This window comes from Schistocerca piceifrons, chromosome X (genome assembly GCF_021461385.2).
Source record: "Schistocerca piceifrons isolate TAMUIC-IGC-003096 chromosome X, iqSchPice1.1, whole genome shotgun sequence".
Taxonomy (NCBI): Eukaryota; Metazoa; Arthropoda; class Insecta; order Orthoptera; family Acrididae; genus Schistocerca; species Schistocerca piceifrons.
Window position 1 is genome coordinate 970,390,347 of NC_060149.1, and position 15,642 is coordinate 970,405,988.

At 38.9% G+C, this 15,642-nt stretch overlaps 1 protein-coding gene across 1 annotated transcript in view; it reads right to left on the reverse strand.

The window, feature by feature from the left end:
- LOC124722821 (molybdenum cofactor biosynthesis protein 1-like) overlaps nt 1-15,642 on the reverse strand; it is a 43,464-nt gene that overhangs the window by 18,033 nt on the left and 9,789 nt on the right. The window contains exon 4 of the mRNA XM_047247946.1: nt 3,360-3,584. Within this exon, the coding sequence (XP_047103902.1) occupies nt 3,360-3,584 (225 nt within the window). The remainder of the gene's footprint in view (nt 1-3,359; nt 3,585-15,642) is intronic.

The window sequence follows — 15,642 nt, forward strand, 5'->3', positions numbered from 1 at the left end:
ATTCGAACCTGCGACCGTAGCGGTCGCGCATTTCCAGACTGTAGCGCCTAGCACCGCTCGGCCACTCCGGCCAGCTGCTGTAATAGTCACAAACATATAAGTATGTGGTATCACATAACATTCCGCCAGTGCGGACGGTATTTGCTTCGTGATACATTACCCGTGTTAAAATGTACCGTTTACCAATTGCGGAAAAGGTTGATATCGTGTTGATGTATGGCTGTTGTGATCAAAATGCCCAAGGGGCGTGTGCTATGTATGCTGCTCGGTATCCTGGACGACATCATCGAAGTGTCCGGACCATTTGCTGGATAGTTACATTATTTAAGGAAACAGGAAGTGTCCAGCCACATGTGAAACATCAACCATGACCTGCAACAAATGATGATGCCCTAGTAGGTGTTTTAGCTGCTGGGGCAGCTTATCCACACATCAGTAGCAGAAAAATTGCGCGAGAATTGGGAATCTCAAAAACGTCGGTGTTGAGAATGCTACATCAACATCGATTGCACCCGTACCATATTTCTATGCACCAGGAATTGCATGGCGATGACTTTGGATGTCATGTACAGTTCTGCCACTGGGCATAAGAGAAATTACGGGACGATGAAAGATTTTTTGCGTGCTTTCTATTTAGCGATGAAGCATCATTCACCAACAGCGGTAACCTAAACCGCCATAATATTCACTATTGGGCAACGGAAAATCTACGATGGCAGTGACAAGTGGAACAGCAGCGACCTTGGCAGGTTAATGTATGGTGTGGCATTAAGGGAGGAAGGATAATTGGCCCCCATTTTATCGATGGAAATTTAAATGGTGCAATGTATGCTGATTTCCTGCGTAATGTTCTACCAATGTTACTACTAGATGTTTCACTGCATGACAGAATGGCGATGTACCTCCAAAATGATGGATGTCCGGCACATAGTTTGTGTGCGGTTGAAGCAGTATTGAATAGCATATTTCATGACAGGTGGATTGGTCGTCAAAGCACCATACCATGGCCCGCACGTTCACCGGATCTGACGTACCTGGATTTCTTTCTGTGGGGAAAGTTGAAGGATATTTGCTATCGTGATCCACCGACAATGCCTGACAACATGCGTCAGTGCATTGTCAATGCATGTGCGAACATTACGGAAGGCGAACTACTCACTGTTGAGAGGAATGTTGTTACACGTATTGCCAAAGGCATTGAGGTTGACAGACATCATTTTGAGCATTTATTGCATTAATGTGGTATTCACAGGTAATCATGCCGTAACAACATGCATTCTCAGAAATGATAAGTTCACAAAGGTACATGTATCACATTGGAACAACCGAAATAAAATGTTCAAATGTACCTACGTTCTGTATTTTAATTTAAAAAACCTACCTGTTACCAACTGTTCGTCTAAAATTATGAGACATATGTTTGTGACTATTACAGCGCCATCTATCACAAAGCGAAAAAAGTGGTCCAACTAAAACATTCATATTTCTTTACGTTGTTGTTGTTGTGGTCTTCAGTCCTGAGACTGGTTTGATGCAGCTCTCCATGCTACTCAATCCTGTGCAAGCTTTTTCATCTCCCAGTACCTACTGCAACCTACATCCTTCTGAATCTGCTTAGTGTATTCATCTCTTGGTCTCCCTCTATGATTTTTACCCTCCACGCTGCCCTCCAATACTAAATTGGTGATCCCTTGATGCCTCAGAACATGTCCTACCAACCGATCCCTTCTTCTGGTCAAGTTGTGCCACAAACGTCTTTTCTCCCCAATCCTATTCAATACTTCCTCATTAGTTATGTGATCTACCCATCTAATCTTCTGCATTCTTCTGTAGCACCACATTTCGAAAGCTTCTATTCTCTTCTTGTCCAAACTATTTATCGTCCATGTTTCACTTCCATACATGGCTACACTCCATACGAATACTTTCAGAAATGACTTCCTGACACTTAAATCAATACTGGATGTTAACAAATTTCTCTTCTTCAGAAACGCTTTCCTTGCCATTGCCAGCCTACATTTTATATCCTCTCTACTTCGACCATCATCAGTTATTTTGCTCCCAAATAGCAAAACTCCTTTACTACTTTAAGTGCCTCATTTCCTAATCTAATTCCCTCAGCATCACCCGACTTAATTAGACTACATTCCATTATCCTTGTTTTGCCTTTGTTGATGTTCATCTTATATCCTCCTTTCAAGACACTGCCCATTCCATTCAACTGCTCTTCCAAGTCCTTTGCTGTCTCTGACAGAATTACAATGTCATCGACGAACCTCAAAGTTTTTATTTCTTCTCCATGAATTTTAATACCTACTCCGAATTTTTCTTTTGTTTCCTTTACTGCTTGCTCAATATACAGATTGAACAACATCGGGGAGAGGCTACAACCCTGTCTTACTCCCTTCCCAACCACTGCTTCCCTTTCATGTCCCTCGACTCTTATAACTGCTATCTGGTTTCTGTACAAATTGTAAATAGCCTTTCGCTCCCTGTATTTTACCCCTGCCACCTTTAGAATTTGAAAGAAAGTATTCCAGTCAACATTGTCAAAAGCTTTCTCTAAGTCTACAAATGCTAGAAACGTAGGTTTGCCTTTTCTCAATCTTTCTTCTAAGATATTACGTATTACACGAATATGTAATAAAAAATGGGGTTCCTATTTTAAAAAACACAGTTGATATCAGTTTGAGCTATGGCAGTGCCTTATAGCAGGCCAACCATTGCGCCAGCTGGTTTCCCCCTTCGAGCTAGACAAATTTCGTTCTTTGTAGTTTTTTCGTTTGACACTTATTTCATGAGAAATTTGGCCTGGTCACGATCAATGGTCTACCCTGTATATAAAAAATTACCGATTTTATTAGGTCTTGAAGTAATGCATGTAAAAATTTTAACATTTTCAACTGGTGTAGATTATATTTTAGAAAATAAAATAAAATACTTCCCACGCAAGTTTATAAGTAATATACATATCATTTTATTTGGAAAATTGCAAATTTTATAATCAGATAAAAACCCAAAAAAGTGAAAAAGAATGTTTTCCCCTTCTAACTCCTCTTAAAGTTATGGAAATGTGCAAGCTTTCGGAGCCAGTGGCTTCTTCTTCTGGCAGAAACAATGAAGGGGAAGGAAAAGGGAAGAAAGAAAAGGCTTGTCAAGGTTTAGGAAATGGGGAGAGTTGCAGAAAAGCTGCAGAGAAACCCAGGCCAGGACAGACTTACTGAATGGGATGAGAAATATGTAACTAAACCAGTCCATCTCTCATACCACCAGCAGATGTGAAGTATTCTTGTGATTGGTAGTAAGTCATAAATATTAAATTATTTTCAATGTATGTTCATATGTAATACTGCATGTACCTTTGAGGTATCATTGGGCCCATTGGGAAGAGGATCAAAATTAGGCCACTGCTTTCTAATTATTTGGAGCATTTCATTAAATGAGACCATCTTCCCATCATTCCATTTGTTGCCGCTGAAAGGCATGTACTCAATAAATCTTACATCAACATTTTCCTCTTTTGTTAACTCCACAAAACTGCACACTTCATCTTCATTAAAACCTCGCATTACAACACAATTTATCTGTGGAAGAAAGACACCATTAAAAACTTGGTATCAGATAAAGCATGGTTTAATCAGGGTTTGAAAGACTTTTTGATAGACAACTCATCCTACTCTATAGATGAATATCTTAACAGTGGCTGTTAGGCCAGCTTAAATAAGAATGTCTGTTAGATTTCAGTTCTGAGAGCACTTTGTCATAACAGTCAAGATTATGTATTTTTGTTTGATAAATTTATTAATAGTGCATAACAATATTTCAGTCTGACAGCGTATCAATTCTGAAAAAAAAAGCTGTTCCAGTTTGTATTGTATTCACCTAGTTTGACAATCTCCTGACAAATGATCAGGGTATTCAAATGTTTTATATTTTTTATGTTATACTTTCTGGCATGTTACTCACCCATGAGAATCATCTCATGTTTTGGGTCTTGGAACAAAAGCTGAATCTAATCTAATCTAACCTACAAAATAATGGTTCTACAAGTCTGTTGTTATATTTGTATACCTCACTGATTCTGTTAAATTAATCTTTTTCTCTCCTTTTGGAGAATGTCTGAATTTATCTTAGCATGCCAAGCTGTTAACCTTCTTAACAATTTACGAAAATTAAGCTACATACATCTCCAATCTTTTTCCCCACTCCAACGCACACATCTTTTGCTGAAGGTATTATTTTAACTATTACATTAAATTAAGAAGCTTTCTTGAAACTGTGCTGCCATTTGTGAAACAAAGTTAAAAGTGTTCTCAAGATAAAAGGTCTTCACAAAAGGAGCATTTAGTATCTGTGCAGGTGGTAATACTGACAGCCTTCATATAAACAAACCCAAATGGTAGAACATCCTGCTTTACACATACACGCAATGGCAGAAAAAAGGAAAAGAGCACACCTTTCATTCAAGCATTGAATATATAAACTGATGAGACAAAACACTATGACCTCCTGTTTGATAATGTGTTTGTCCACTGTTGGAACACAATACAGCAGTGATTTTGTGTGGGACAAGTTCAACAAATTTCAGGTATGTTCCCAGCATTATGTGAGGTATGTTCCCAGCATTATGCAGCACCGCATGTGTAAGCACAGGTCATGTAATTCCCATAAATTGGAGATCAGTGGTTTCTGGGTGCAGAACTGGTATCTGATAGCATCACAGATGTATTCCATCAGATTCAGAAGGGGTGAATTTGATTCTGGCCTCGTGACACTGAAAGTCATATTGTTGAAACATGTCACCTTCATTAGAGACAGGGTGTGGACAGTGCACAATAATGTTCACACAGAACAAAGCTGTTATGGAGCCTTCAGTTACTACCACAGGACCCACAGAAGACCAGGTGAATGTCCTCCATAGCATAATATTGCTCCCACTGGCCTAAGTCTGTAGCAAAGTGCACCTTTCAAGCACCAATTCACTCTGTTGACGGTGTATGTGCACAAAACCGTCAAGCAGGTGTAATGCGAAACACGAATGATTCAACCAGATGACACATTTCTATTGATTCACTGCCCAGTCTCAATGCTCCTGAGCCACAGAAATTGTAATTCAGCAGTGTTGTCAACATGGGAACATACGGGGGTTGTCTGCAGCAGAGCCCTATGTTTAACAATGTGCAATGAATGGTGTGCTCTGAAATACTCGTGCTTCCACCAGCACTGTGTCATCAGACATGCCACAGAAATTAGCTTCCTCAGCCGAATGTCATCTTTTTCAAAGGAACCATCCCAGCATTTGTCTTAAATCCTTTAGGGAAATCAAGGAAAACCCAAATTTTGATGGCCCGATGGGACTCGGGTCCGTTGTCCTCTCGAAGGCAAGTCCACTGTCTGACCACTGTGGTGGCATGACCTAGTCTTAATTAAGCCAGAAAATCCTGGGAAATGCTGACATACTTATTGATTTAAGATATAACAATTTAAAACAATCCTTTCATGAATTTCACTACAATTTTCTGCTCTTTTGAAAAAAAAATTCTTTTGACTGTTTTGATGTTGTTTATTATGTTTAAATAATGATGGCAGTCTCTATAAAAGGGCAGTTTGACTTTTAAGTTTAGTTATACTGTTTTAAACTACATCCTTCATCTATTTGTCCACCCAGAAGTGCTATAGGATATAACTTGAAGACTATGGTGAGGTGGTGGGGGACAGTCATGTGTTGAGAAGGAGGTGCTGCCAGAAATTAAGTGTGTGAGGTGACGTTATTGACACTGCATACAGGGAAAATAAAAATACTCTATTCCATATTCATTTACAATCTTCGTCTGGCCCCCATATGGTTTTACTTTTCTCCAATAAGAAAAAAGAAATTGTCAGTAACTGTCTTTATAAGGTCTTAAAAGGAAACAAACAATAGAAAATCTGGGCTGGAATAATGACCATATTATAAAAAAGATACATTGCTATTCACTGTATACAGGAGATGTTAGGTCACAGACAAGCACAACAAAAAAGACTACTAAACACATAAGCTTTCGATCAGAAAGTCTTCTTCCAAAGTGGACAAAACACACACACACACACACACACACACGACCGTTGCGCATCATCATGGGAGAAACAACGGTCGTGTGTGTGTGTGTGTGTGTGTGTGTGTGTGTGTGTGTGTGTGTGTGTGTGTGTGTGTGGGAAGGGGGGGGGGGGGGGGGTTGCACCAAAAGCTTACGTGTTTAATAGGTGGTGTATTTTTTTTTTTTTTTTCCCCTGCCTGCAACACAACATCTACACTATACAGTGAGTGCCAATCTATCATTTGATAATACTGTCGTTACCACCTTGCCAAGAGGCATATTGTGGAGTAATCCGAAGGGCTCTACTAATTTGTACAAGAGGGAGGAGAGCACAATCTCAATGTAAGTTTTTAGAAAACTGGTATGTGCATTAATTCTGCAAACCTTTCAGAAAGGACATGGTATGCATTTCATTCAGCAAGATGAGTAATAAACAATATTAGCAATACTGCATCAAACTTGTTCACTTTCATCTTTGGATTAAACATTCGATTTCAGAGAGTACAGAATTTGGCAGAATCAAATTTTGGGGATATGTGGAACTGGGACAATGGCATATTTTTTACCCATTCAACAAACTAAGCACTGCTGATTGCTACTTTTATTGTGTCTGCTGCTGAAATGCATATATGAAACTGTAAGTGCAGCATCTATGATGGAATAAAATGTTATACAAATGAAACAAACAGGCACAGTGAAATAGAGTAGTATGGCTCATCATTTCGGTCTCACAGATTAGCAGGTGTTGACTTGAAAGATAATACTTAAGAAGTTGAATCCAAAGGAGAGGATGTACCGTATTTACTCAAATCTAAGCCGCACTTTTTTTCCGGTTTTTGTAATCCAAAAAACCACCTGCGGCTTAGATTCGAGTGCAAAGCAAGTGGAAGTTCTGAAAAATGTCGGTAGGTGCTGCCACAACTAACTTCTGCCGTCGAATATATGTAGCGCTACACAGGCATGCTTCGTAGGCACAAAGATAAATACTGGCGCCAAAACCTCTGTGTCAGTAAATAAATTAAGAAAAAAGGTGGAAGACAATTTTCACACATTATCCAATGAAGTAAATACAAATTCCGTATTGTTCATCTTCGAATGTAGCAGAACTTCAATGTATTACGAAAATCCGACTGGCAAGACTGTTTGGGATGTTTGTCAATATGGCCAACTCTACGTTCTGAATTTATTCCTACCTGTGAGAAGAGATGGTTGCTAATAGGAACCTGATGAAATGTGAATCACATGCAGTATTCTCTTCATCATAAGAGTAATACGAATATAAACATTTTGCCACGTATTCTTTCATGTTTGCTGCTATCTTATTTAAATCCTGTCTGCCTAATAAACTACGAAACTAGAGTGAGACAACAGCAAACGCGGAAGGATATACATATCGTGTCATGTTTATATTCATATTATTCTTATGCCTAATAGTGATACAGTCAGAAATGAAGCACGGCAACTGACTAGATTTTTAAATCTAAGATGACTCTAATTTCTGTGCAGAATTTGATGTACTAAAGAAGCGGCCGCAAAGATTTTCAAATGGAGGAAAAGTTTTCGCCTAACTCTCGTTCAGAACATGTTCTATCATACGCAGTCTATTATTTGGTTCTTGTTGATCATTATCAAAGAAAGCAGCAGTGTAAGTAACAAGAAATAGTAGTCTCTTGCCATTGTTCCGCTAATGAGATGATTTCTTTCTCTCTCTCTCTCTCTTTTTTTTTTTTTTAATTGTAGGCGGCGGTAGCGTGCACAAAAGCAAGCCATGCCGCGAGCGACGACAGTCCGCAAACACGCACTATCAGAATGCGACAAACAATGCATGACACAGTACAGTAATGCATTTTCAGCTTAGAGTGACATAAACGCCTATAACAAGGAAAACGGCACTTATCAGATCAAAGCAAAATAAGCAATCGATTCAAACCAGACGATGCATGTGAAAAAGGAAGGGTACCAGTATAAATACGGACGGAGCGCCCAACGCATAGCAAAGGCTACCTGGTAAAGCTTAACTGCTAAGCTTATGACTCGAACCAAACTACTGTAGCTGTATCGTCAATCATTCGACCTAAGTTGTGTCTCATATTACAATGGACCGACTTTGTTTCGATTTGGAGGTGCGGCCTAAAACTTTTCTCTCCCCTTGAACTTCGAGTCTCAAATTTCAGGTGCAGCTTAGATTCAGGAATTTTTTTTTTCCTTCCTTTATTTCGAGTCTCATTTTTCAGGTTTGAGTGCGGCTTAGATTTGAGTAAATACGGTAGGTGGTATTTCAACTAATTCTAACTATGAAATAAAACAAAGTACAGCAGGGAGCTCTGACGAATCAAAGAGCAGCAATGAAGATTCTGATGAATAGTAAAGTATGAGTTAAGAAATAAGATGCTACTGAGATCGTAAATTTTTGTTGTGTTGATGAATCTGTTAACAAACATATTCAAAAATGCACTGAAACATTGGCACATGTAGTGTTGGGAGGTGATAAACTGTCATTACTGTTAGAGGAGCTCCGTATTTCTTGCTGTTCTACTCCTACATGACACTGTATCTGAAGGTATAGAATGAATCTTCACTGGCTAGAGAAATGGGTAACACAATTTTACAAGTCTCTGCTGTCATGTAATCTCTTCAGGGAAATCGTGACTGTACTAAGATTCGGTTTGTGGTTGACAAGGTCAGAGTCATTAAGAAATGCAAGGCAGCTACCATGTCAGTCCTAGAAGAGAGAGACATAGCAAACTGTCAAAGGATGTACATTCCCGGTGCATATGTTTGTGGTGATGTACTAACCAAGTAATACTGTGTGTCAGGCAGCGCATTACTCAAGAACCATCATGGAAGAATGTGGAGTGGTAATTTATGTAAAAAACAACATATCTTACAATGCATTAGATTTAAAGAGCCATTGTATAGAGCAACAAATTGAAGTATGTGGTGTTGAGATTACTGTAAATGACTTCACGGCTGTAGTGTTAGCACTGTATAGAACTCCCTCAGGGAATTTGAATGTATTTCTTGAGCACTTAGATTCTTCATTATCCATACTGTACTCAAAGTCCAAGAACTTGATAATTTCTGGTGACTTTAATGTTGATTTCCTAAATGAGAGCAATAGTAAAGCTGATTTAGTACATTTAATGGAGTCTTATAATCTGATGGCAATAGTAGATTTCCCAACTCGGGTTACTGTTAACAGTAAAAGTCTGATAGATAATATATTTATAGATAAGTCTACATGGAATGAGATCACTGTACATCCAATCCTTGGCGTTTCTGATCATGGTGGTCAATTGCTTAGGCTCAATTACATCAGTGTGTGCAACAGTTCCGAGCATTCTTGGAAATCTTTTAGGATAATAAATGAACAGGGCCTTAAAAAATTCAATGATAGCCTAAAATAGATAGACTGGAGCCGAGTTTATAGGGAAACAGATGTAAACAAAAAGTACAATTCATTTTTAAATGAATTCATGTCTGTATTTGAGTCCATCTTTCCCAAAAAAGTAGTTAGAAATAGTCATATAGGCAATGCCAAGAAGTCTTGGATCACTACAGGGATAACAACATCTTGTAGAACAAAGAGAATGTTATAAAGTTCTCTCAGGACTTGTAATGATCCAAAGAAACGACAACACTACAAACTTTACTGTAGCATTCTCAAGAAGGTTATAAATAAATCTAAAAATATGTGCATAAAATCAGAAATTGAAAGCTCAGAAAATAAAATTAAAACTATATGGAATGTAATAAAGAGGGAAACTGGCAGGACAACAGGGAACATGTCTCAGGTAGAGATTAAAACAGGGGACAGTATCATTAAGAAACCTGAGTTGGTTGCAGAAATATTTAATAACCACTTTTTGAGAGCAGCAGAGAAGACAGGCTGTAATGGTTCCATGGAAGAATCATTGTCCCTCCTACAGAAAGCTATTAGCAACAGAATCCCACAGTTATCCTTATCTCCAGTTACTGTAAGCGAAGTCATAAGAGTAATTAGATCATTAAAAAATAAAAATTCTGCTGGTGTGGACAATATTTCTAGTAAAATTCTGAAACACTGTTATAAATTTGTTAGTCCCGTCTTATGCAACATATACAATGCATCCCTACAAGATGGGATTGTCCCTGACAGACTTAAGTTGGCTGTAGTGATTCCTCTCTTTAAAAAAGGGGATAAAAGCATTGTTACAAACTATCGCCCAATATCCCTATTAACTACCTTCTCGAAAATTCTAGAAAAACTCGTGCACAGGAGGATTGTAGACCATCTCAACTACCATAGTATCTTAAGCAAAAATCAGTTTGGTTTTCGTGCCGGTCTTTGTAGTGAACAGGCAATATTCTCTTTCAGCAACCAAGTTCTGGAAGCCATTAACAAAAAAATGTCTCCAGTGGGTATTTTTTGCGATCTTATGAAAGCTTTTGACTGTGTAAACCACCAAATTCTTTGGAAAAAGGCAGAATACTATGGTTTAGGTGGTACTGTTGGCTTGCGGCTACAATCATATCTACAGGATCGGAAGCAGACTGTAATGCTAAATGGCTCTTCTGGAGAACCTGCCTCGTCTGAATGGGGCACGATAACGTGTGGTGTGCCTCAAGGCTCCGTTTTGCGCCCACTGCTTTTCCTCATCTTTATTAATGATCTTCCTCTTTGTTCTGAGACAAACAGCAAATTTACCCTGTTTGCCGATGATACCACAATTCTAATTGACGATTTGATTGATGATGATCTTGAAAAAACTACAAATACTGTTTTTAATGACATCATAAATTGGTTCTCCTCAAATGGTCTCTCACTCAATGCAGATAAAACTCATTATATGAGGTTCCATACATCACATAGTAATCCCGATGAAATTGACATAAAATGTAGAGATCAACCAATACAGAAAGTTGAAGACACAAAATTCTGGGTGCTTACATAGACAGTAAATGTAATTGGTCAGTTCACATTCTTCATCTATGTAAAAGACTTAGCTCGGCAACATTTTCATTACGGGTAATTTCTTCAGTGGCTGAAGTTGACTCTTTTAAGGTTGCCTACTTTGGCAACTTCCACTCATTGATGTCATATGCTATCATATTCTGGGGGAACCAACCACTTGCAAAAAAAGTTTTCACCATCCAAAAAAAAGCAATCAGAATAATGTGTGGGGTCCATCAAAGACACTCTTGCAGGCACTTGTTTCGGAAGATAGGTATCCTAACAACTGCCTCACAGTTTATTTTTTCCTTGCTGACCTTTGTGTGCAAAAATTATTCCATCTACCAAGACAACAGTAAATTCCATGGTTATAACACCAGAAACAAAAACAATCTACATTTAGAAATGAAACGTCTCACTCTGGTACAAAAAGGAGTTTACTACTCCAGCATTAAGTTGTTCAATGCTCTACCACTACATATCAAATGTGTTCATACAGAACTGCCAAAATTTAAACTAGTTCTCAAAGATTACCTGACAGAGAAATCTTATTATACTGTGGATGAATACCTGAAATAAAATGTATACCATCACTAAACTTATTGTGTCTAGAAGTAGTTCAATTGATTTTATTGTGCATTTGGGCATTAGCACACTTTTTGCAACAGCAGATTGGCTGTACATGTATTTACTCTTGTAGGCCTAATATCTGATTTAACTTTGTGCTCTTATCTTTAACCTTTATTTGAAACTCCTTTTTCTGTCAAACGGTTGTTATGTTGTCTAGCTGACAGTGTATCTGTTACTGTATTTATAGTATGTCTTACTTAAACTATGTACAATTTGCCATTGAATTGCCCTTGTATTTATTGTAAGTTTAAATTGAAACCTGTACAATTTGACACGTTCTATATCCTTGTGATTGACTCACTAACTGGATCTATGGAACAAGAAATAAATAAATAATTAAATAAATAAATAAATACTGAAGTGTGATCCAAGTCGCACAAATATGGCTTTAATAATAACCTCCAAACAATATGCCTCTAAGGACTCAACAAGACACAGAACACTGATGTGCACATTACAAACTAGAATCACACAGAGAGTCAGTCAGCACTGTTCCACACTTATATATGTGCGAGTCATCAGCAGATGGCACGGCAGGGACCGCGCCGCACGCTTGGCTCCCAGAGACGGAATCCAGCAGCCAGCCTGCAATGATCAGTCGGTGACCAATTTAAAGACGCATGTACGGCAACACCACTCTCGGTGCACTCACGCTGACACGTACTAGTAGCACGATACAGCAGTGATGAGTAGTAGTACCCCTCCTGTCTTGCGCGCCTTTTATCTGGCTCTACAATTTACTTTCCTAGACCCACACAAATGCCCGATCCTCCTAATTCAATTTGCCCTGCAGACTACTCAAAATTCATAAAGAAAAAGAAGCCACAATTGCACTTTGTGTGCCAGTTACTTTCCAATACATTGGCACCAGCTGATCTTATTTAAGAATACTCAACTTTCGTAGCCATACAGCACATCCTTTGCTTCCTGGCCTAAATCCAAGTTAACTCCCAGCGCCCCTGCCCCCCCCCCCCCCCCCACACACACACACACACACGCCGCTCCCCCCCCTCTCGCCACCACCCAAATCAGCTAGTTGTGTGCTGTTATCTCACGTCACACCCTAGTCTATGAGTGCCCAGCTGTCTGTCGCCTGACCCCTCTACCTGTACCCCTAGCTAGCCCACAGATGGCTCCCCACTCTCCCACGAGCCACTAAATGCTTCCCTCCAAACCCCTCCCATCTCTCTCCATCTCTCACATTGCCTCAACCCACCCCATCCTACCCTACTCTAAAGCCCCACCTCACTCCAGAACACTCACCGTGGGCCAGTAAAGAGCTGGCAGTTGAGCGACCACAGCATAAGGAGACATGCGCATGTGAGTGTGTGTGTGTGTGTGTGTGTGTGTGTGTGTGTGTGTGCGCGCGCGTGCGCATGTTTTCCCTACAGCTAGAAAAAGAAAGTGCATTCTGGAAGCTCGCCAAGCAACGTACCTTTTAGTTTGGAAGGTAGAAGGCGAGGTACTGGTGGAAGTAAAGCTGTGAGGACGGGTCGTGAGTCGTGCATGGATAGCTCAGATGGTAGAGCACTTGCCCACAAAAGGCAAAGGTCCCAAGTTTGACTCTTGGTCCGGCACACAGTTTTAATCTGCCAGGAAGTTTCATATCAGTGCACACTCCACTGCACGGTGAAAATCTCATTCTACATACCTTTTGTTCTTGTGCCTATCGATGAGACAGTGCTTCTGCCTTTTGGTGAGCCATCTCCTTTATTCCTAAATAATTCGTAATTTTCAACAGAAACTTTCCGTACGTTATTATTGCATCCTACATTACAATATGCAATTTCCACAATATGTGGTCATCTGTGAATATAATGGGGGTAACAACTGTAGGAGACCAAAAACTGACTGCAGTAGGCAAGTTCAAGTTATTGTACACTGCAGTAGTTACGCAGAGGTGAAGAGGTTCACACAGGATAAGCTAGCATGGGCAACTCCATGAAACCAATCTTCAGATGGAAGATCACAACAATAAAAACATTTGATTCAGCATACACCAGACTCCAAACAGCATACACAACCTGTATGCTCGGAAACACAGAAAATCATATTGGTTCCATCAGCAGCAAACTTCAGCCCGTAATTGTTATGGAACACTGCGGCGATCTTGTTCATTAATATAACCCAAAACTGGGGAGTAATAAGAGAGTATTGTTGTAACTTCTTATCAACCTGGTTACCAAAATACATATTAAGAAGACTGGTAAAGTGTTATTTTAAAGGGATCACTCCAAAGCGCCACGAAAGTATTTGAGCAATGTATAAAATTAGAGAATCAGTGCACATATTGAAAGCCTATATACACTATCTATATCTGCATGACTAGTCTGTAATTCACAATTAAATGCTGGCAGAGGGTTCAGAGAACCACCCTCAACCTATTTATCTACCATTCCACCTCCCTACAGCATTTGAGGAAAACCAAACACTTCAATATTTCCGTACAAGCTCTGATTCCTCTTATTTTATTACAATGATCATTTCTCCCTATGTAAGAGGGCTCTAACAAAATATTTTCACATTCGGAGGAGAAAGTTGATGATTGAAATTTTAAGAACCTGCTCCAGCAAAATGATTTTGCTTTAATGACTGCCACCCCAATTCACATGCGATATCTGTGGCATGCACTTTCCTGTTTCCCAATAAAACAAAATGAGCTGCCCTTCTTTGAACTTTTAAATGATGTCCTCTGTCAGTCCTATCTGGTAAGGATCCCACACCATGCAGAATACTCCAAAAGAGGACAGACAAGTATAGTTGTAGATAGTCTCTTTAGTAATCATAATCTTCTAAATGTTTTACTATTAAATCACAGTCTTTTGTTTGCTTTCCCACCGCATTATCTATGTGAGCATTCCAATTTAAGTTATTTGTAAATGTAATTCCTAAGTATTCAGTAGACTTCACAGCCTTTAGATCTGCGTGAATTATCATGTAACCAAAATTTAGTAGATGCCTTTTACTACTCAAGCGGATGACATAACAATTTTTATTATTTAAGGTCAGTTACCACTTTTTGCATCATATGGATAGATAGCCTAAATCATTTTGCAGTTCATTTTGATCATCTGATCACTTTACAAGACAGTAAATGATTTGCAAGACTGTAAATGATAGCATCATCTAAGAGGACTGCTCAGATTCTCTCTTAAATTGTTAATGTAGATCGGCAACAGCAGGTGGTCTGTAACACTTCCTTGAGGAATGTCAGATATCACTTCTGTTTTACTTGATGATTTTCCATCAATTTTTCTGACAGGAAACCACACATCCAGTTGCACAACTGAGACAATACTCCCTAGGCACACAATATGATTAGAAAATGCTTGTGAGGAACTGTTTCAAAAAGTCTTCTGGAAATCTACAAATATGGAATCAATTTGAGATCCTCAGTCGACAGCACTTATTACTTTGTGTGACTAAAGAGCTAGCTGTGTTTTAAAAGGTCGATATTTCTGAATCTATCTTGGCTATTTATCAATGAATCATTATCTTTGAGATAATTCATAATATTCAAACACAATATATGTTCCAAAATCCTAATGCAAATCAACATTAGTGATATGAGTCTGTTATTTAGTAGATTACTCCTCTTTTCTTTCTTGAGCATTGGTGTGACCTGAGCAACTTTTCAGTCTCTAGGTATGGATCTTTATCAAATGAGTGGCTATATATGATTTCTAATGGAGCTATTGTATCAGCATTCTCTGAAAGAAACATAACTGCTTTATGACACTGAGGAGAGCTACTACTAAGTTACTCACAGTTGCAGTTGTTCTTGATTTGAATACTGCAATATTTACTTTGTTGTCTTTGGTGAAGAAATTTCAGAAATCCGTGTTTAGTAACCCTGCTTTAGTAGCACTGTCATCAGTAACATTACCACAGCTATTGCGCAGTGAAGGTATTGGTTGTGTCTTGCCATTGGTGTACTACACATGCAACCAGAACCTCTTTGGATTTTCTTCCAGATTTCAAAACGATGTTTCACTATGGGAA